Source organism: Rhodamnia argentea, chromosome 7 (assembly GCF_020921035.1).
Source record: "Rhodamnia argentea isolate NSW1041297 chromosome 7, ASM2092103v1, whole genome shotgun sequence".
Classification (NCBI taxonomy): Eukaryota; Viridiplantae; Streptophyta; class Magnoliopsida; order Myrtales; family Myrtaceae; genus Rhodamnia; species Rhodamnia argentea.
Genome location: NC_063156.1, coordinates 23,330,909 through 23,353,562, shown reverse-complemented (window position 1 = coordinate 23,353,562; position 22,654 = coordinate 23,330,909). Strand labels below are relative to the sequence as shown.

The window sequence follows — 22,654 nt, the reverse complement described above, 5'->3', positions numbered from 1 at the left end:
AATATTTTAATCATGGTCGCTCTGTCGCACGAATTTAAAACTAAGATATGAACATAACACAAACTTGTACACATGCGACAAATTTACCCTAAACTATTTTTCGTCCACAAAAAATCACAAACTAGTACACCTGTGACAAATTTACCCCAAATTATTTTTTTAACCACCAAAAACCTCAAACTGGTACATATGTGAAAAATTTACCCCAAACCGGTACATCTGCGATAAATTTACCCTCCGTTAGTTTTCATTAAATTTTATCATTAAATTGCTAATTTGGATGATACGTGACAATTGCCGGATAACACATGGCAATTGCCGAATGTACAGGTTTAGGGTTTTTACCTTATATCTGTCATATGTGTATCAATTTGGGAGTTTTTGTGGTATTAATCCAATTTAACAGAAACTAACGGATGGTAAATTTGTCACATATGTATTAGTTTGAGATTTTTGATGATCAAAATAATTATTTTATGGCAAATTTGTCACAGATATACCAGTTTGGGATTTTTTATGATCGAAAAATAATTTACGGTAAATTTGTCACGGGTGTACGGATTTGAGATTTTTTGTGGTGAAAAAAGTAATTTAAGATAAATTTATAACATGTGTATCAATTTGAGGTTTTTCGTAGTATTACCCTTTTAATTTATGCAGTCCGAAATTAGAGGCTAGTTCCGCAAGTCATTAAAAGTCAACGCTTATTGTCAGTAGATTTGTTATTGAGCCTTCCTGAACTAGGCCTGCTCAGTCATAGAAAAGTCAATGGACTCCCCACTCTCATATCCACACATTCTAGATTGTAATTTCCTATTTTTCTTGATCAACTTTTGTAGACTACAGTGAAATCATTTTCGTAGGATTTCGATTCTTCGAGCTCCCATCTTCAATAATTATCTTGCAAATGTCTAGGCAGAGTATCAAAAGCGTGACACTAATGTTGATGGTTTGTTTGTAAAACAAATAGAGCGGTCCCTTCTTTCCTGTTCCACATAGGAAATATAGCAGGGTGTGGGCCAATATATTAGTGACAATTTTTTTAGTCTTGTAAATTATGATAATGGGCTAAAGTGGACTAAACCCTACTATCCTCGCATCAGCGTGTGTGAATAATAGGTGCACTTAGTACTTTGCATGCTCGTGCACATTTGCGCATCAAAATTGACACTAATCGATGATTATTATTTTTTATTTATAAAATTTTGAATTTAAAAATTATCATGTTATGTCCTAACAAAACAGTGCGAATGTACACAAATGAGTTAAAATTTATTTTTGATTTTCGAATTTTTATTTTGCCTAATTGTTATTACGCGCTCTTACAACCTTTGAAAGGTTGTAATTTTTTGGACATGATAGGTTTTGAACATGAAGAATTGTTTCCGAATTAACAGGTTTTGGACACGAAGAGTTGAGGTTATTTTTTTTTCAAACATGAAAAGTTATTTTCTAGTTGTTTTCTTTTTCAGAATAGAATGAAGAATTGTGGTTTTTTCACAATTATTTATTCAACAATTCTATGCAATATTCCCTACTTCAACTTAGTTTTCTTTCACAAGAAATATAGCAAATGTTTCCAATCGCTTCCCTTTGAGAGTTCTTGGAGAAATATCAAGATATTTTCATTACAAGGCTTTGATGTATCATAGAGGATTTTTGTCGGTAACCACTAGAAATGTTATGGGGCAAATAATTCTTTAAATAGAGTGTTTTCACATCTCAAAGTCCGATTCCATTTCTTCCTATTCCTTCTCTAAATCTCCCAACAAGTAATCTTAAGTGTGAATAATGATCTGTTTGTTTCGCGTAATAAAAACTAACTCTATAGTTTTTGTTATGACAAGCCATTATTATAGATAAGTTACCAGAATTATGAGTCTTAGTAATTATAGTTATAATATAAGGCGGAACACTTAGTTTATGAACAATGATAATTCGTCTCTTGAATTGCCAAATATTTCTATCTTCCATTGTTCCTATCAAATCCGTTCTGAAAATTAGAAATCAACAAGCAAAACGAAAGAGTAAATAGACCTAGTCCGATCAATCCCGGCTATATCATTTATATTTGGAATTGCAATATAAGCATGGAAGATCGTTGGTGCCGATAGGAGATCTCAACATACATTTTGGAAACTCAATTTACAAAGAATACCATATTATTGCCGAATTTTGAATATGAGACAGTTGTTTCGATGTTCGGTTAAAATATATCACTTTACTTATAATATGAGTTACGAAGACCAATCTTGATATGAATGTGACTGGTTACATGCTCACATACGCAACATGAAACGTGATGCGTAGGATGGGTCGCTAATGAGGAAGAAATGACTCGACATGTCGGAATCGTGGTCCCTCCTTCGGTTTCCGTTGGCATCATTCGTTGATGTCTATCCCAGGCGAACCTTCGCGACAACTCATCCATCTTATTCTCAAAACTGCATCATTGCCCTCCCTTTTGAAAGTATTAGCAAACCTAGCCAAGCATGATTGAGAGATTATTTTGTGTGCCTTTTTTTTTTTGTGTCGAGACTTTGTTTGAGTTTTCTAGGACTCAAAATTGAAAGTATAATATTCTCTCTCCCCGTTGCATAAAGACAACCTTGAAATTGAAGAGAATTTTCCTTACAATGGATTACCAGGTAGATTAGAGAAGGCTTACATCCAAATCTTAAGATTATATAGGAAAAGACCCAATATTCTCTTGCTTTTATGTTGCTTGATGATCCCATAGTACAACCACTATGAGTCATGGCTTTTAAAATATCGAATTTCCAGCTCACTCAACCCTATGTTTTGGGATTTACCCTAAAACTCCAAAACAACTTCATTCAAGAGAAAAAGCGATATTTATTACTCACCCGTGTTGCAAGATGATGTTTAATTAGTTTTTGATCACAAATGGCACGAAATCCCTTTCGTTATTTCTCCTTCATGTCGCACGGTTTCTCTCTTTTCCTTTCTTTCCGTTGCTCGACAATTGACCAGCTAAGAGAAGAAGAAACAAATAAAAGAAAAAGGGGTGAATGAAGCATGGGCTGGGCTGGAGAATTAAAAAGGAATTGGGCTTTGGCTGACTCATATTTCACAATCTACCCTCTTTATAGAAATTTCGTCCTCGAAATTTAACGTACCTTAATCATCAAACAAGTGAGGGTATTTGTGCCTCACCTCTTCCTTAAGCTCCCAAACGGCCTCCCTCTCCATATGGTTTTGCCATTGAATCTTCACATAAGGGATCGTACGATGTCGTAACACTTATCCTTTACGTCCACGATGCATAAAGGTTGTTTTTCATACGTTAAGTCTTCCTTTAACCTCAAAGGAGTATAATCCCATACACGATCGGGACTTGGCACATATTTTCACAATAAAAACACATGGAATACGTCATGCACTCCGGATAACGTCGGTGGCAATGCCAATATGTAAGCAACCTCGCCAATCCTCTCCAATATCAAGAACGGTCCTACATATCTCGAACTCAACTTGCCACGCATGCTAAATCTCATAACGCCCTTTCTAGGAGAGACATTCAGAAATACATGATCGCCCACTTCGAATTTTAACTTACGCCGTTTAAGTTCGATGTAACTTTTCCGGCGACTTTGTGTTGTTTTCAAACGCTTTCGAACAAGTCTGATTTTCTCTTTTAATTGCTGTATAAACTCGGGGTTGGTTAGTCTTTTCTCACCTATATCGTCCCAACAAACTAGTGTCCCGCACTTTCAACCATATAAAACTTCAAAAGCGATCATCTTGATGTTGGAATGATAGCTGTTATTATAAGAGAATTCCGCCAAATGCAAGTGTTCATCCCAGGAGCCGTCAAAGTCAATAGCACATGCTCTCAACATATCTTCTAAAGTCCGAATGGTTCTCTCTGACTGGCTATCCGTTTGCGGATGAAATGTTGTCTTGAAATTGAGTTTAGTACCCAACGCTCTTTGAAGACTCTTCCAAAAGTTAGATACAAACCGTGGATCCCTATTAGAAACAATGTTCACTAGAATCCCGTGAAACTTCACTATCTCATTAACATACTGTTTCGCCATGTCTTCAAGTGAGAGGCCGAATCAATATGACAAGAAGTGAGTAGACTTAGTCAACCGATCGACAATCACCCATTTAGCATTCTTACAGCTTCGTGTCCTCGGTAAACCGATGATGAAATCCATGGTAATATGCTCCAACTTCCATTTAGGTATCTTAAGTGGGTATAGCTGTCCACCCGACTTTTGATGTTCAATCTTTACCTTTGGCAAACAAGACACCTGGTCGACAAATTTAATTGTATCTTTCTTCATATTGACCCACTAGAAGTTTTCTCTCGGATCTCTATACATCTTAGTGCTTTTTGGATGAATAGAAAATCTAGTGTTGTGAGCTTCCTACAATATCTCCTTTTTCAATTCTGAATCATCCGGAACACAAAGTCAACCACAAAATCTCAATGATTCATCGGTATGAATACCGAAGTCATCCCGCCTTCCAGCTTCGACGCCTTCTCTAATCTTTCCCAGCTGAGGATCATCATTTTGTTTTGCTTTGATTCTGTCCATCAACGTGGGTTGTACACTAAGATTAGCTAATTGGGGCACCAAGATGATGTATCAATACCTCTAAGTTCAACTTTCGTATGTCCTCGAGAATAGGCTTCTGAGAAGTAAGTAATATTGCCATATTTCCGGAAGATTGACGACTCAAGGCATCGGCTACTATATTTGCCTTATCCGGGTGATAATTGATGGACAAGTCATAATCTTTTAGGAATTCTAGCCATCTCCGCTGTCTCATATTGAGTTCTTTACGAGAAATGATATACTTCAAACTCTTATGATCGGTAAAAACTTTACATCTCTCGCCATACAAATAGTAACACCATATTTTCAAGGCAAATACAATTGCTGCTAACTCTAGATCATGAGTTAGATAATTCTTTTCATGTGGCTTCAACTGTCTAGAGGCATAGGCTATAACTTTCCCAATTTGCATAAGAACACATCAGAATATCATCAATGAATACCATAATAAATCTCCAAAACAACTTCATTCAAGGGAAAAGGAGATTTTTATTACTCACCCGTGTCGCAGGATGATGTTTAATTAGCTCCCGATCACAAACGGTGCGAAATTCCTTTCATTTCTCTCTCTCTCTCTCTCTCTCTCTCTCTCTCTCTCTCTCTCTCTCTCTCTCTCTCTCTCTCTCTCTCTCTCTCTCCGTTGCTCCACGATTGACCAACCAAGAGAAGAAGAAACAAATAAAAGAAAAAGGGGTGAATGAAGCATGGGTTGGGCTGGAGAATTAAAAAGGAATTGGGCTTTAGCTGGCCCATATTTTACAATTTCGGCTGCTCGTCTTGGTACACATGTACTTATTGAACCAAGCTCCGAGGCCACCACTTAATCCCCGACAGCTCGCAGATTGTTGTTTTGCATTGTTGGTGCGAGTTATGCACGATTTGCCAAGAGTATCGAGAGCTCAAAAACCACGCGTCCAATCCCTCCATCGGTAAGTTCTCACTGCAACAAAATTGCCCAAGATCTTTCGCATCTGTGTCAATTCGGTTCACCCGACCAAGAAATCCCCGACATGGATGTCGTTCGTAGGATGTAGTACGACCGATGCTAACTTGGACAAATTTTGCAATTTTTTAAAATGTTTTTTCTTTTTTTTTCCTCATTTTGGCCGGTGAGGGCTCGATCGTCATGCAAAGAAGATAAAAAATGTTTAAAAAAATTGTAAAATTTGAAAATCAACACTAATCATGTAGGTTTAAGGAGAATCGTGTTGTTCATGATAACCATTTAAGCTTAGTAAGTACTTGAATGCGCGTACGAGCGTCTTTTACATATGTGATGCAATACGTAGGATGGGCCGCCAATGCCGAGCGGATGAGTCGGCCAATTGGATCACGGTTCCTCCGTCAACTCCCAGTGGCATGATACGTTGACGTTTCTCTTGACCAACCTTTCCAACAATTGATCCATTTTATTCAAAAATGTTGTCTCATCCTCCCATTTCAATTCTGTTATTGGGAATTTGGACTATATTGCAGTACTTGATTGATACTTGTGATGATGTTTCTCTCTTCTTATTCGCAATTGGTATCTCTGTACTCTTTCCAATGTGGTCTTGTGAATTTGGACAATTATCTAGTGCTTGATCTATTCTTGGTGATGATTTTCTTTCTTCTCAAATACAAATTAGACCGTGTCACTACAAGTAAAAAGTTGTTGCGAGATCTATAAATAATGAATTGACAATTCAGCAGCGGTTCGAAAGGTTGACCTATTCGGTAGCCCATGCGGAATTTATCATCACTCAAAAGATCAGAGTGAGAAATATTGAAAGATTTTATGGAACCACAACCAACTGCTCTAAAAGCTTAAGCTGTTAGAAGAAGGTGTGGTTTAATATTTATTTATTCCAACACTCCCCCTCACGCTTAGTCCGGTCTTTTGCCTAGTACTAAGCGTGGAAATATTCATTGGGGAGGCAAACGGGGGCCTGGAAAAGTTTGAACTCGGGACCTCCTCTTTCGATTCCATGAAAGATTTTATGGGACCACGATCAACCGCTCTATCGGCTTTTTAGAGCGGTTGGTTGTGGTCCCATAAAATCTTTCAATATCATCATATGAATTCTTAATTATGTGGGTTCTACTTTGAGGCTTGTCTAGCCAATGGCCTAGACTATCTGATATATTTTGTTGCAAGCACATATGTGATGCATGATATGACTGGCTTTGGAGCACAAAATTCAAATGGGTAGATCTTGTAATTCAAAACTGTTTTTACGTGCTCAACTCAACCTGCTTGCATTCTAAGTTTTCTAATGTAATTTTTGGGTAATCATTACTAGATCCATGGAATTTTTTTTTTTATGAGGTTAACGTTGGAACATGCAACAGAAATCCAGCCTTAATCAAGGAAGGTTTGTGAAGAGAGAGTCTAAGTCAAATCCATCGATTTATGTCGTTTGACGCATCTTCCACTAAAAAATGTAGGTCACTGAGTTATGGGTCAGCCTTCATACACCACCACAATTCTTCGGTGCTAGAGCTCCTCGCATGTCCATCTCAACAGCTAAAAGGCCGGATTAAGTTAGAGAGAGAACAGGCTAGATCATTGAGCCAGGTCTCAATTTTTGACAAATCAAGTCGAGCTCGCTAATTTCATAGAATGGGGGGTGTCCAATATGACTTTTATTTTAGTTTTAAGGCCTTATTTATTCGAAGCCATAACTTTTTATAGTATTTTATTAACATGTGTCCGAACTACTAATTAAACAAACTTTATGATTTCTAATGCAATGACAACCCTCGTATTCCGCACAAATCTTGAAAATAGCGTTATTCCCATTTCGATTTTCTCCCTTAATATTTGAAAACTAGATTGAACGTCCCATAATTCTTTAGTTCGATTGTGACTATTCTCCTAACAGAGTACAGGCCTAGGTAATTTTCGGAGCATCCCATAATTCTTTAAGGTTGTAAAAGGGAGCAACTCTATCAACAAGAGGTCTATTCCCGTTAACTCTACCCTTTCAATCTAATTCTTATGCTGAAAATTTAAGATCTTTGCCGAACTCATTTAAAGTTAGAAAGCTAAGTTGGGCCTAACTCCTAAGCCTAGTTGGGCTTCGCAAGATCATCCGATTTCGGCCCATGATGGCGACCTCCGACGGCAATGTTGGCCCAGTTTGTAATTTAATGCTCATAGAGATTTTATGTCAAACCCCCTTTTTGCCTCGAGATATTTTGCAGCGATGCTTAGGAAAATGTGAACTAAATTAAGAAAAATCAGACCAAAAAAGTTTTGACGGCCGAAAATACCTTATAATTTTTATTAAAAATTAGTTGGGAGGTGGAAAATCAAAGGGGGAAGCTATTTCATGACTCGAAAGAACATTATAAAAAAGAACGATTTCAATCAGACGAAAAACGATCGATTAGATCTTATGAGACGTTTGTGAGGTTGTGTGTTACTTTATAACACTTTAGTCTTTTGTTAGGTGTTAGGACGTGTGTATCGTTGTAGGTCCAAATGATCCTCGGTTTTGATTCAAAGAGCAAGAGATCCATAATGATTCAGAAGGTTTCTAGTTTGGATGGCATCTCTACCGAATCCGAAGAGGAAAACTCTGGAATCCTTCTTCCTCGGAAGTCTGTGCCAGTTCTTAAGCACTTCGACTTTCAGGTTTTTGAGCATCAGGAGCATTTTATCTTTCAAGATATACACTACTCACTGAGCAATGATAACGACTCTTGGCCACGGACACGAATCCGTGATCCCGTGCCCTCGGCCATGGCCATGACTCATAGCGAGTTTCCATTGACCCTCTTTATGCCTTTATTTCTTGGGTCCCCTCTAGTATGGACCGCCTCGATATTTTAAACAAGTTAGGCAAATGAAGACAAGAAATGCATTACGTTATCCTCGTGAACCGACCGTTCCTACAAAGCGAATCCGGTCACGCCCTCCCTTTCCTGGTTCGACGCACCGCCCTTCAAATGTGGAAGAGGGGAAAGGAAAACGGCCACTGAATTTTTGCAAGAAACCGTGGCACGAAATGGGGGGCAGGTTTGGTCCGAAAGCTTTCACATGGTCTATCCTTTGCATGTGCAAAACCGTTGGACTTTACACCTAAAAAACAACAACAACAATAATAATAATAAAAAAAAGGGAATCCCAATTGAAGTTTGGATGCTACTTCGTGATTAAACGATCCTCTTATGGGATTGATCGAGAGCAACGCATTTTCGATCGATCCGACAAGAAATGCGATTGGTTCAGTTCCCGGAAATCTAACTAGTAAAGAAGGTTACTCCTTCCAGGCATCTGATGTACACCGTGCCGCCAAGGGACGAGGCTATACATGCTATATTGAGGCACCGGATTTAGAAACATATATTCATGTATGGAAACATAGGATTAAAAAAGGCGAGAAAAAGAAAGAAAAAATCACGTGAAATATGGACCCTACAACCCTTTAATAATGCTAGATGTGCTTCGAGATATTTATCTTCCTAATAAATTATCACCAGCTTAGGCTATTTGATGTGACGCGAGAGGTCCAACGCATCGATTATTTCTTTCTTGCCATTAGGCTTCTTAAACTATGGTTTTACAACCCGATTTTGATATATTTGTCCTCTTATTAAACTATAATTGGGTGCGAGAATCTCCTCTATCGAACCAATTAAACTAATCCGCGTTTCCCCCTCGCCAGACATTTCCTTAAATTATAGCCCCTATGGTCGGGTGTCAAGACGAAATAGGATTGACGGATCTTCCGCGCATCTATACGGATGAAGCAATTTCCTAGGACAGATTCGAAACCTAGTCTTTCGAATTTACCGAGGATTTCTGTGAAAGCGAACCGTCCGATCAAGAAATTACTACCAGATGTGAGATGGGTAAGTGGTAAATGTCAATGTCAATGTCAAGTTACTTTCCCTCAGAAGAAATTACTGCCATTATAGCATCACGGGAAGGTTAGAAAGGTCGGAAGACGAAAGGCCGTGGCTTTTGGAGCTATTCGATTTTGACGATGAGCTGCATTCACATTTAACTTTCTCTAAACTCATTCAAGACTATCGACAAAGTAGAGAATCTAGGAAGAAATTGTTGCGCAGAGAGCCTTTAAAATGAAAATTCTCGGTGTTCATTCGAACGCTCAATCTATTCACGTGACGATGTGAACGGGTCTTGTTAATTAGGGCGTCGAGAGCTAATTAACCTACCAAGCAATGCATATGATAATATGGAGAAAATTACCAAATAAAATAAAAAAATCATAAACTCATTGTAATTGTATCAATTCAGTTTTTAACTTTTTAAATGTGTCAGTTGAGTCCTAAGTTTTCTCACAATTTCAATTGAGTTCATCTGCCAATTTTGACCGTTAATTGATGACACGAACGCAGACCTCCTACATCGCATTGCCGGCGTTAATGTGATTTTTTTTTAATTTCTTTTCTTTTATTGTTAAGGGCTGGTTGAGGCTCGACAACCTCCGTCGGCAACTAGGCGAGGGTCATTGCCCTCGCCAGCCAAGTGCGAGAGAAACGAGCCCTTGCCCGCCACCGAGAGCCCACACTCACACCTGGGTGAGGATCGCATGCCGCTGCTAGGGAGGGCTTGCAGCCCTTGCCTAGTGGCAGCGAGGGTTTATGGGCCTTGGTCTAGTGGCCAACAAGGGCTTGTGAGCCCTTGCCTAGTGACCGGCAATGGTCACCGAGCCTTGATTATCCCTTAACAAAAGACAAAATATAAAAAAAATTCAAAAAAAAAAAATCATGTCGGGGCCAATCGTGCCACGTAAAATGATTGGTATTCACGTCATTAATTTTCAGTCACAATCGACCGGATAGACTCAATGAACAAAATTTGAAAATATTTAGAATGCAATTAACACAGTTAAAAAGTTTTAAGAAATTACAAATATTTTTTGGTAATTTTCCAAAAGGCCCTTCTCTCGACCCTTGGCCAGGGCCTGGCAACCCCGCCGACTACTTCCCCACCATTCGCTAACCCTTCTCAGTGGTGGTGGGGCGGTGACAAAGCCCTCATCGCTGGTTCTGTGATTTTTTTAATTTTAATTTTAGTTTATTTTTATTCGAAGCAAAATGTCGTCGTTTTAACCACGTGGAAAATATAAAATATTAAGCCATGTTAATTTGAACGGATTAACGAGAAGGTTCGATTACAATATTTTATAAATTTTAAGATTCAATTATATTTTCGTAATAAATTTTAAAATTTAGAGCCCACGTGTTCAGTTCCTTAACCAAAGTGATCCAACCGCGCCCTATACAACCAAAAAGCTATGAACACAATCAACGAAACAAATCATTCATCCAGCCAGATGCGCATGCAACGCCATTGATTGGATCGGACCGCCACCACCAATCCAACCACAGAACAAACCCCCGTCCCTAATGAATCATTGATGAGAGAGAGAGAGAGAGAGACCGGGGAAGCTGCCGACAATCACGGGGACCGGGCCCCGCTCTCCTTTCGCCCCACAACCCAGGACCCGACCCAGAAACAAAAAAACAAATCATCGTCTCGCAGTCCCACGGTCCCACCTAAGATGAACTCGATCCGCCCTCCGTCGCTTCCTTTAAATGACGCACTTCGCTGTCAATCTTTGTGGTGAGGCGCGGGGGGCCCCACACCCTCCATGTGATCTGTTTCCCACTACGCAGTTCTCGATGAAGTGTGCCCCCACCAACACCCCACCCAGAAAACAACGTTTGTCCCATGGGGAAATTAATATAACTAAACAAATTCATCTGTCTTCCGAAAAAGGGCAAAAAGGGCAAAAACAAAAATCCAAATCAACCGCCACGACGCCGCCACGTGTCGCACATGCACACCTCCCAATCACGTAAGTCTGTCCCCCGGCCCCCGCGCCCCTCTTTTTATCGGTCAATACCATAATTGCCCCGCGTGTTCATCCGAATTTGCCAAACAAAGCCCTCACGCTCACCTACTATCCCTGCGCTTATAGTAAATGGACATTAAATTACCAGACTCGCCACTCACACCAAATACAAATTACAAACCCCATTTGCACTTATTTTGGTGGGGCCCATCTTTCATCCGCCCCCACCAACCAGGCAAATTCGCATTTACTATCTTATCCCCTAACAACACTAATAATATCCTATGGCGTCAATTTTAAAAGCTTGAGCAAAAAAAACAAAAAACAAAAATACACTTTCATCTTTCACGGCCTTTATATCTCTCTCCGTCTGTGAGATCTGAGAGGGGTAAAGCCGTAAATTCCCAGGCCTATGGTTCCCCAAAATCTAGTGGTTCCCTAACACTTGTTGGGCGTGAACCCCACGCGCGAGTTGGCCAGATCGAAGGCGACGCGCGTCCCCTGCTGCTGCACGTTCCCGATGATGGACAGCGACGATGTCGTCGGGGCGAAGGCGAAGCAGAAGGTGCCCGCCGAGTCCACCGGTATCAGGTAGTTCTTCGCCGGAAGGGACCACGACCGGCCGCCGGTGAAGTGGAACGACACCGTCGGGACCCGCACGCTGGAGAGCGAGCTGAAGTCGTAGCACGTGTCGAAGAGGGCCACTCCGCTGGTGGACTTCAAGTGCGGGGTGAGCTTGACGAAGGCGTCGCGGAGCGAGTTGTAAGCCTGGGTCTGCAACCGAGTTATGGCCGTCCCCGAGTCGACGATGATCCCGCCGTTGCCGGAATCGTCCATCTGGAACAGCGACGGCGGGATCGACAGCATCGCCCCTCCCACGCTCATCCCCGTCAGCCCCACGTAGTAGAACGTGTCCACCTTGCCGTTCTTCACCAGCGGGGCGAACACCGACTCGGCGCCGGGTGCGGCCGAGTTGAACTCCAGGGTCGACGACTCGGACGAGTCGCGGTCCACCAGGCAGTACGAGAAGGAGCTAGCCTTTATCTGGTTCGTCAGGGACAAGGTGCCGCCGCCCAGCCCAAGCAGGCCCGCCGAGCCCATGAAGAGCCCCTCGTTGTCGTGTCCGCATCCCAGAGCGACGTTGTTCACAGCCCCGGAGCCACCGAACGACACCGTCTCCGTCACGAAATCGCCGACGGTGAACGACCCGTCGCCGTACGAAACCTGAACGGGTGCCAATTTTTAAAATGATATTTTCAAAATCGGGACTCGAGATTTAATTGACCATAAAGCGCGAGTTGCTGACCTGATAGAGGCACTTGCCAGTGCGGCAAGCGGAGACTTCGAGCGACCCGCATTGCGGCGACTCGCAGGTGAGAGCCCCGAACGAGGACGACGACGAAGGGTTGAACACCGGGTCGGCCTGCTGGTAACAGTCGGTACACGGCTGGCACTGAAGCCAGTTGACATCGCTCCCAGTGTCGAGCACCATGTAGAACTGCTTCGCCGGGGTGCCGACGCCGATGCGCGAGAAGTACTCGCCGCTGCCCTGGCTCGTGCCGGAGACCACCGGGGTCGACAGATCCTCCGGCTGGACCTCCGTCAGGAGCGGGGTCAGGTCGGTCCGGGTGACGTTGTTGAGGGCGAGGGCGAGCCTGGCGGCGAGCGCGTCGACGCGGGCCGAGTCGCGGGCGAGCCGGGCGAGGACGAGGGCCTCGTATTCCGCGTACGGGGTCCTCAGGAGGGACTCTCTCGGGTGGAGCCGGACGGAGAATGAGCTCGACGGCGTCTGTTCCTGCTCTTGGTCGGAGAAGGGCGTCCGGGACAGAGGATCGAAGGAGAGGACTCGCTGGGTGTTCTGGAGCGAGCCGGCGACGTCGAGGGTCGCGGTGGGAGCGGGGTTCAATTTTAACCTAGAGAAGGCGACGGGGAGGAAGAAGGTGAAGGTGACGGACAGGAGAGAGAAGAGGAAGGCATTTGCATACCCTGGCTTCATCCTTTCCTACTTTCTATATTGCTCTACTCCTCCTGTTGTTTCGAGCTCGGAGAGAAGGAAGAGAAGTGGATGAACACAGCTGGAGATTGGCGTTTATTTATCCGAAAATGGAGAGAGAGAGAGAGAGAGAGAGAGAGAGGAGGGTTTGAAAAAGCATTCAATGGAGGAAAGGAAAGGGTGTTTGGGACCTAACCTAACTTTGGTTAATTTTTTTGAGGGGGGTTGAGGTGAGAAAAAAATAAAGTGAGAGAGGCAAAGAGTGTTTTTGAGTGGGATGTTTTTGTTTGAATAGGGAGAAGCTTGGACTTTATTAAAATCCTTAAGCTGCTTCGCCTGAATTCTGAGACGTAAAATTCGAGAGTACTTCCCGAGGTAAAGGAAAAAAAAATATTTTCTCTCAATTTAAAATGATGATGGAAAAAATAGACTTTACGTGATTTTCGGATGGTTACCGTCGGATAGGGTCGTATAATAGCATCCTACACCCGAGTGAATTATCGGAGCTTCGGCTCCTACGTCGTCGATCTATATTTCGCACAGTTTCTTTGAACCAATGGAACTGTCATCAAAAGAGTGCTTTTGAGTGGGATGTTTTTGCTTTGATTAGTGGGTAGCTGCTCTCTCTTTTGATGACTTATAAAATCTCCATATATCTGTTGGATGTCAAAGAAAGAAGGTGGGGGGTCAGTTCATAAGATGGGATATTTTCACTTGATTAGGGAGAAGTTTGGACCCGAGTAAAGTTCTTAAATTGCTTCGCCCGCACTTTGAAACGTAAAATTTGGGAGTACTCTTGAGATAAAGAGAAAAAAATATTTTCTCTCAACTTAAAGTGATGGTGAATAAGGTAGATTTCAAGTCATCTTCGGATGGTTACCATCGGACAGGGTCGTATAGTAACGTTCTACATCCGGAGCGAATTATCAAAGCTTCAACTCTTGTGTCGTTGATCCGTGTTTTGCACAATATCTTTGAATTAAGGATACTGTCATCAAAAGAATGTTTTTGAGTGGGATGTTTTTGCTTGATTAGGGGACAACTGCTCTCTCTTTTGATGACTTATAAAATCTCTATGTATTTATTGGATGTCAAAGAAAGAAGGTTGGGGGGTCAGTTCATAAGGTGGGATGTTTTCGCTTGATTATGGAGAAGCTTGGACCTGAGTAAAGTTCTTAAATTACTTTGTCTACACTTTGAAGCGTAAAAGTTGGGAGTACTCTTAAGATAAAGAGAAAAAAAATATTTTCTCTTAACTTAGAGTGATGATGGATAAGGTAGATTTCAAGTCATCTTCGGATCGTTACCATCGGACAGGATCGTATGGTAACGTTCCGCATCCGGAGTGAATTACTGAAGCTCCGACTCTTGTGCCATCGCTATGTGTTTTGCACAATATCTTTGAATTAAGGATATTGTCATCAAAAGAACGTTTTTGAGCGAGATGTTTTTGCTTGATTAGGGGACAGCTGCTCTCTCTTTTGATGACTTATGAAATCTCAATGTATTTATTGGATGTCAAAAGAAAGAAGGTGGGGGTCAGTTCATGAGAGTTGACTGCTTTCACTTTTTCTTTTGCCCCCACTCTTTTTTTTTTCTTTTTTGAATTTTTATGTTTGTGTTTAGGCAACGACCCTGATGATTCCATCTTCAGCACTACGATTGTACGAGAACCTTTAATTAATTAAAAAGAAAAAGCGCGCAGCTTTTTGTGTGAAGAAAAGTGGTCAAAATAAATAACTCTTGAACTCCGTTCAATCCTTCGACCAAAAAAAAACTCCGTTCAATCCTTCGACCAAAAAAAAAACTCCGTTCAATCCGCGAAAATTTGAAAATTATAGTGTTTTAAATTAAAACATTATAGGTCTTGATCTAATTAGTCAGTAAAAAATGTCAATCACAATTTATGCCTAAATATTTTCATGAACGCTAGATATATTTTTGGAAAAAATAAACAATATAAACAATTATTTTCGAATAAAAATATTTTCTAAATCGTTCATTTTCGCGGAAACAAACAAAAGGCTTAAAGATTCGCCTTTACAAGTGTCGTTAGTGTTAGATATATTTCGACAATGACTTCAATTTACTGGACAAAAAGATTTAAAGTTTAACTTAGAAACTTTGATATGCCAATTTATAATCATCTCATCTTCTTTTAATTATGATATTATCAATTTTAATCACATTTCTATCCCTTAGTTGCTAAGGAATGACGCTTTTATCTCAAGTCCTTGTATTGATTTATGGGAAATTTTTGGATAAAACTTTATGATCGAAGTTAATCTTCGAGTTTGCTTTATTTTGAGAAATAAGTGCCCTAAAAGTCCTAATCTTATTAAGAAAATGTAATTGAATTCTAGAACTTACAAAAAGTGCAATCGAATCCTAAAACTTGTCAATTTAATGCAATAGAGTTTTTTAGTTAACTTTGTTCAACTGGAATAACGAAAAATACTAACTTAGCTTTTTTTTAAATATTTTCTCTCTTTTACATGATGATGACGTAGCTAAAACATGAAGTATAAATCTAAGACGACGTCATTTTGGTCAAATATGATTATTAGAACAAGTATTATTTAAATTAAATTTAAAATTAAGCTAAATTTGATTATTTAAAAAAATTAAGAAGAACAAAAAGAAGAAGATGGGATTAGAGGGCTCACATAGCCCTTGCCACCGCTAGGGCTTGATCAATGGCCGACAACCAAAGACCCTCGTCGATTGTAGGCGAGGGTCACGACCGTCACCCAAATCTAAGTGATGTTGCGGACCCTTGCCCGATCTAGGAGAGGGCCATCAGTCATCGCCCAAATATGGGTGAGGGCTTGGCCTACCGTCAAGGGTTGTTGACCACTAGCCAAGGTCCAACAACCCACGTCAGACATTCCCGATCCTCATCTGCCCTTCTCGACAATGATGGGGTGACAGCGAGGACGAGCTTCACTCCTTTTTTTTTTTCAGCTTATTCTAAATTTAATTTAAATAAAATTTGCATAAAAAATTCAAATTTGAACTAAAACGTCGTTTAAGCCACGTAAGAGAGATAATATTTAAAAAAATCATGTCAAAATTTTCCATCAGCTAGATTTAACGAAATACATTAAAAGACTCAATTCCATCAATTTGATAAATTCTAAAATTTGATTGTACTTCCAGTGCACTTATCATTTATTTTCATAAAAGTAAGAGGACTTCTCTTCTTTATATAAAAGTATAGATTACCAGGGTCTGGCTGATTCTCTGGTCCACGTGATAAAACCTAAATAAAAACCAGAATAAAAAGAAGTTTGAGGACTTAGAATACTTAAAATTAGGGTTGTCAAAACTAACCAAAAAGCGACGATCTATTAACGAGAACAACCAAAAATTTGTGCATTTTGGTTCGGTTGATTTTGTAATTGAAATATAACCATTTATTTCTTTTGGTTCGGTTTATTTTGGTTTGGTTCGGTTAACGAACCGAACGAAAATCTTTTTTTTTTTTAATTCGGCCTCCCCACCGGCGCCCGCAAGCCTTGAGCTCCCTCAACACGCCAAAAACCTCCACCTCCTCCGCTCCTCACACTCCTACCCACGGCCACCGTGCCACCACGACCAATGCCACCACCGCCATCGTCCCCACCCCCATCCTACCCATCGCCCGCGTTTCCTCGCCGCCTCCACCACGACGCCACCGCCGTCGCCTGTTGACATAGAAGTAGCCGTTGGGTAGAGAAGAGCACGCTCCGTGGCGATGGGTGAGTAGAAACGTGCAAAGAAACCCCGACAAAATCATCACAACAAATCGGAAATCACGAGGAAACATCACATACCCGAAAAAGAAGACGGAGGAGGAGGAGGAGGAGGAGGCATGGCCGATTTCGACTTGTCCGAACCGACGACTCCGCCGTGGAAGACCTCATTTCCCGGACGAAGGAGGCGTGCGTGCTCGAGCGGATCGCTGCCATCAACGCTCCTCCTTCGCCGCCGACGACTCCCTCTGCCCTCGACCTCGAGTCCCGCTTCCGCAAGGGTGGGTCGGGCGCGAGGGCTTGCGACGCCTCGTCTTCGTGCGAGGGTTTCGGGTGCCCGAGTGGTGTGCCTCTCGCCGAGGAGGAGGGTGAGTTGCGAGCTCGAGTGCCTCAACGGGTGGCTCCGGCACTTGAACTTCAACGGCCATGTGAGGCGCGCGGGGTAGAACGGTGGAGTGGTTTTCTTTGCTCGAACCATGCCGAGGGGGGCTACAATTTTGGGGGCGGTGGTGATGGGCCAAATCGAAAAAAAAAGAGGAAAATTAAAACCAAAAATCAAAAGAAAAATCGAAAAACCAAATTGGATATTTGGTTCGGTTCATATTCGGTTTAGGGCGAGTTCGCAAACTTTTCACCTTAATGGTTCGATTCGGTTTAGTTTTTGGAAAAACTAAACTAACCTGAACTATTGACACCCCTACTTAAAATGACGCAAAGGCGAAAAGATTCCATTTTTAAAAAAGTGCGGAAGTTTTCTCGAGTCACCTTCGAACTTTCAACTGACGGTGTTATCCAACGGTCTAGTGAATCAAAGATGTGAGCAATTCCATAGAGCGTGATTCTCATCAGTCAAATACGGTTTAGCGAAAGTAAAGACTGATCACCACCGGCCTAACGGGTTATGGCAGATACATCCCATCAATCTCCAGACATGGATAAAGATTGTAAGGTGTAAGAAACAAACCCGTTGCAGTTAACTAGCTCTTCCCATCAACCAAACACAACCCCATAATTGAATGTCACCATCATGCATCTCAGCCTTAAAAACTGGGATAACTGATAAGGCATTTATCAGTAGAGGCGTCCACCGGTGTACGAGGACTACAACTACCACGAGAGAAGATGCAATAAAACAGAAGAGGGAAAAGAACAACTTACCACAAGATAGCTTGCTCCTCCAAGCTAAGCCATTAAGAGCAAGGGCCCTTCGACGCTCCTCGTTGTGTGCTCACATGCACTGGCGCATTTCAGTTCTCGAACATTTACAAGCCACCAGTTACTACCGATGGCAGTTGCTTGCCGTGCTTATGAAGACTGATGAAGTTTTGATGCACTTGACATAATCCGAACAAGAAGTTGACATGCATGGAAATATGACAGGAACATTGAGTTTCAAGAGAGTGCATCCAAATTAATTAAAAGCAAGGAGGACAGCGGGGTTTCATTTTTCTGGAGAGGAACTGAGAGATTCGAGAGAAAATCACAAGACACCCGAATAATGATTTCTGAAGTATGGGAGTCGCATTTTGATTAATATGAGCGTTTTCCATCTACTATATACATAAGAGCTGAATCTATACTCAGATGCTGAAATCAACTACTACACAGAGCGTTATGGAGAAATGGACCATCATGGTTAACTTCAGCATCCACCACTGTCTGGCTCAATCGAGCTCAGAAGCCCATTACCTCTTAGCTGCATGCAGTGCTCTTCTGCATCTGCTTGGGTACATATAATCACGACCGAGAGTCCATTGTAATGTGCCTCCTGCATGATGTTAACGGCATTGTCTAGCGTCATGCCAGGGATAACCTTCATGAGCACTTGAACCACATACTCCCTCTTGTTGAAATTATCATTGTGCAACAGCACACGGTATGGAGGGGCTGTTTTCCTTGATTTTCTGAGACACATAGAAGCAGGATGGTTACATGTATCCTAGGTGCTCTAGATTCATCCATCAAGATGGAGGGAGGAGAAAAAGAAAAGACCAAAAAGAAATTGCACGCTCATTTATTAGTGACATCACAGACACCATACTGCTTACTTACAACAGTAGCCCAGTATTCTATTCATTGTACCACATCAATAATACCACCCACAATTTCCACTGCAATTATTTTAAAAAAGGGGGTTTGGCCATGATGCTAGAAATGGAAGTCATACCTGAACAAAAATTGGTATTTCATCAGAGAATGAACAAGCGCATATACAGTGCAGGTCAAGCACGAATGCAATCAAATATAAAATGACTTGTCCTAACACCCAGTCCTTTATTGAACTATGTGGTCCGCTGTTTAAATGGTGCAGAGCAGAGTAAGTAGGCCAGGAGAGTTTCCACCCATTAATTGCCATACGATAGCAGCTATAGCTCAACCCAGAGATCAAGGACAGCGAATTGCTAGGCAATTTAACAGGAAAGTGGTGAGGATACCATTCTGTTGTGGAATGGTACAGACATGAGCTGGGCTCTAGATTATGGAGAAGATCCAAAGGCATTTTAGTGTCGATACCTCACATCAAATTCAGACTCCCGACCAGGTGTTGTCTCTATGGTTGGCCTCTCCAACAACCCACCACCCTTTCCTAATGCAGTGGTGGACATTGTCGTTAAACTGCTTCTGTAAGAGCATTTTTTATTAAAGTAATGTCTATCCCCTGCCACAGTCATAAGAATCATAACATAGAAATATAAGAAGCACTGTGGAAGATGTATAATGACAAATAGAAGACCAACTAAAGGCAAATATGTCGTAACTGCAAACAAAAATTTCAAAGAGTTGCACAAATGACTGCTGATGCAGGACACCTTCACCGTCTGTATTGGAGAGAGTAGGTAGAAGTAAAATGCAGCAAGCAGAACATGCATGGCTCAGCCCAACTATATGCAAATTACCCCTATATGCAGATGAAAAAACAAAACCTCCATTTCGGAACATAGTTGATTAATGCCAATTGTCAGCATATTAGGAAGAAAATTCAAAAAATGCTTTGCAGACATGTTATATGCTACACCCACTCCGATTTCAAATAAAGCGTGAGCCAGTTACAAGCATAACCAACTACAGTCTTCCATTACGGATTACACATTCAGCCACTTGCACCGACTCTAAACCATTTGCAGTCCAGTTAGAAAGCGGTTAATCAGCGGAAAATCCCATTTAGCTAGTTATGAAGAACAAATCATATCGAAGTCCCCTAATCTTGAGCTTCTTGATGTGCAGCAAAGTCGAGGAAACAACTACTAGCTTCTCATCTTTCCCTGATGTGTCAAAGTGGACCAATGCTACTTCCTCTCCAAGTTTTCATTCCAGGGTGTCGACCAAATTAACCCGTGGAGAGCGGCACTAGACTCTGAGCTCCCACAAGAATCGCCTATGGCTTGCCAACCATCCACCACTGACAATGCTGCCATACAATCTTATGAATTCGTGACTAAGGTTCCCCAGTTATCTTCAAAGAAAGGTTTGAACAAAATCCAAGCTCGACAATTCGCTCGACCCGTACTCACAAACTTCGGCATCTCCAAGAATCACAGGTAAGGCAGCATCCTCGTCCACCAAGCCAAACAATATATCCCCCCGTCAAAACAAGGTTAACCGACCCAACGAAGACTCCAAATCCAAAAAGCCCAACCCCAATCCCCAAGAAGGACCTCTTCGGTCGCGGAATCGATATCCTCGACCGATGCAAGAACGCCCAAATCGAGAAACATGAGAGACACCGCGAATCAGCGAAAGAACCAGCGAAGCCACGTAGAAAGACGCTGCTACCGCATGCAGTATTTACCCGATTTGTTGAAAACGTGATGTGGGGAAAGAGAAACTCGACCGCAGATTGCAGTCTCCATGGAAAATTCCGGAGATGGCTCGCTCTCTCTCTCCCTCTCTCCTCTCTCTCTCTCTCTCTCTCTCTCTTCTCTGTGATATTTTTCAGTGAGCTTCGAAACCAAATCAATTTGGGGAAAAAAATTTGAAAAAAAAAATACTTGGGAAAAATAAAGGTCGTTGGGATTAGTTTTTGTGGTGTTGAGGGGAAGGATTTGGGCGTTTGGTAAACCGGGAATCATTTGAGTGGTGACACGTCGCTCGCCGGACAACGAGCTCTTCGAGCTTGGGCCGTAGAACGTCTCACCATCATCGCGCTGAACCCGGTTCACGTGAGTTCGGCCCGTTTAACTTTAGGCCCGGCTTGTTTGGGCCTGCTAAAAATGACAAGCCGCCTTATTTAAAAGACGATTAATTCGATCTTATGAAATTGTATATATGAATACACGTGTTAATTTTTTTGATAGACCACGTAATGATTTTAAAACAAGTTGAAAAGGCACTGAACCTGAAGTGAAAAATCTTCGGATAAAATTTTAACGTAAGTGAGGCAATAATGATAGCTCATACGAAGGAGAAATACTTGGGTGGATGTAGCGACACCGCGATGTGAAATTGGATTCACGAAGTCGATCCGCCCAACGAATCAGATGCATCACGATTGGATAATTTAACAAACAGTTTATGTTTGTGCATTTGATACATCTCTTTGCCCTATTGATTTTTTTTCCATTTTTTTAAGGTCAAACAGTTGTCGGCACTCCACCATCTTAATACTAATGGATTGTCTAAAGTGTTTGGTTCTATGGCAACAAACCTCCGATTTTCGAGTTTGTGACATTCCTCGTAAATGTTTGCTATCACGTGGAAAAGGTACTTGGTTGTAGTGGTTATGTCCCGCGATGGTGATGCATGAAAAAGCAAGTCAACCAAAAGAGAGATTTCAAAATTCATGCAAAGTTAATTAGGATGCATTGTTTTATAATCAACGTGACTAATGGACTACATCATATCGATCATTGTGCCGGATCCCATAAGACACTTTCTTCACCCTTTGAGTAGATCTTTGCCCGGAAGGCATGAACAAGAATTGTTTAAATTCGTGGGGATTAATCATTTAATAGGTAGGTATGGATGCTCGTTATATTGCAAAAAGGACGGAGGATACACCATCACTTCAGAAGTAATGGAATACGCAATTTAGATGCCATGTTATCTACGTTACATTTTTCGAAGCATTACTTATCTCGCAATTCTAACTTTTATTCATGTGGAATACTTCAAAACCTTGAAAATGCGATTAATACGTAAAATTAGATATAAATTGACTAATAATTCAGACGCCGTTAAATAAAGGGATAAGTATACCGAAAGTTCTAAAAGTGCAATTGAATATAAAAACTTTCAAAAAGTGCAAGTCATTAAATTTATTAAATTAGTGCAATCAAATCATTCCGCGTCCAACTTAATTAACAAGGAACGTTAATGCGGCTTCTTTATTATTCTTCTAGCTATCCCACTTGGCGTTGATGTGGCTAAATCATGAAAAACAAGATCGAAATGAGGTTGTTTTGGTTCAACTCTACTTAATCTAATTCAAACAATCTAAATATTATTCAAGTTAAAAATAAGCTAAATAAAAAAAGCAAGGAGGAGAAGGAGGCGGAAGAGGGCGAGGCCTGTAGGGCCCTTGTTGCT

General features: G+C 41.5%; 2 protein-coding genes across 2 annotated transcripts; both read right to left on the bottom strand.

The window, feature by feature from the left end:
- Window positions 1-11,806: 11,806 nt before the first annotated feature.
- Window positions 11,807-13,530, bottom strand: LOC115734762 (protein ASPARTIC PROTEASE IN GUARD CELL 1). Its single transcript, XM_030665666.2, has 2 exons — window positions 12,708-13,530; window positions 11,807-12,625 (listed from the first exon to the last, which is right to left on the bottom strand). The coding sequence occupies exons 1-2, from the start codon at window positions 13,395-13,397 to the stop codon at window positions 11,840-11,842; spliced, it is 1,476 nt and encodes a 491-aa protein (XP_030521526.2). The 5' UTR covers window positions 13,398-13,530; the 3' UTR covers window positions 11,807-11,839.
- A 5,097-nt stretch (window positions 13,531-18,627) lies between these two features.
- Window positions 18,628-21,091, bottom strand: LOC115734901 (ATP-dependent Clp protease adapter protein CLPS1, chloroplastic). Its single transcript, XM_030665897.2, has 3 exons — window positions 20,919-21,091; window positions 19,643-19,787; window positions 18,628-19,032 (listed from the first exon to the last, which is right to left on the bottom strand). The coding sequence occupies exons 1-3, from the start codon at window positions 20,977-20,979 to the stop codon at window positions 18,771-18,773; spliced, it is 468 nt and encodes a 155-aa protein (XP_030521757.2). The 5' UTR covers window positions 20,980-21,091; the 3' UTR covers window positions 18,628-18,770.
- Between the last annotated feature and the right edge of the window lie 1,563 nt (window positions 21,092-22,654).

Bases quoted from the DNA above. Each gene is read 5' to 3' on its own strand.
- LOC115734762 (XM_030665666.2), bottom strand. From the start codon at position 13,397: ATGAAGCCAGGGTATGCAAATGCCTTCCTCTTCTCTCTCCTGTCCGTC. The intron at 12,626-12,707 runs GTCAGCAACTCG...GCACCCGTTCAG, and splicing joins CTGGCAAGTGCCTCTATCAG to GTTTCGTACGGCGACGGGTC.
- LOC115734901 (XM_030665897.2), bottom strand. From the start codon at position 20,979: ATGGAGACTGCAATCTGCGGTCGAGTTTCTCTTTCCCCACATCACGTT. The intron at 19,788-20,918 runs GTAAATACTGCA...TGACTGTGGCAG, and splicing joins TCACGTTTTCAACAAATCGG to GGGATAGACATTACTTTAAT. The intron at 19,033-19,642 runs GTATCGACACTA...TATGTGTCTCAG, and splicing joins GAGTCTGAATTTGATGTGAG to AAAATCAAGGAAAACAGCCC.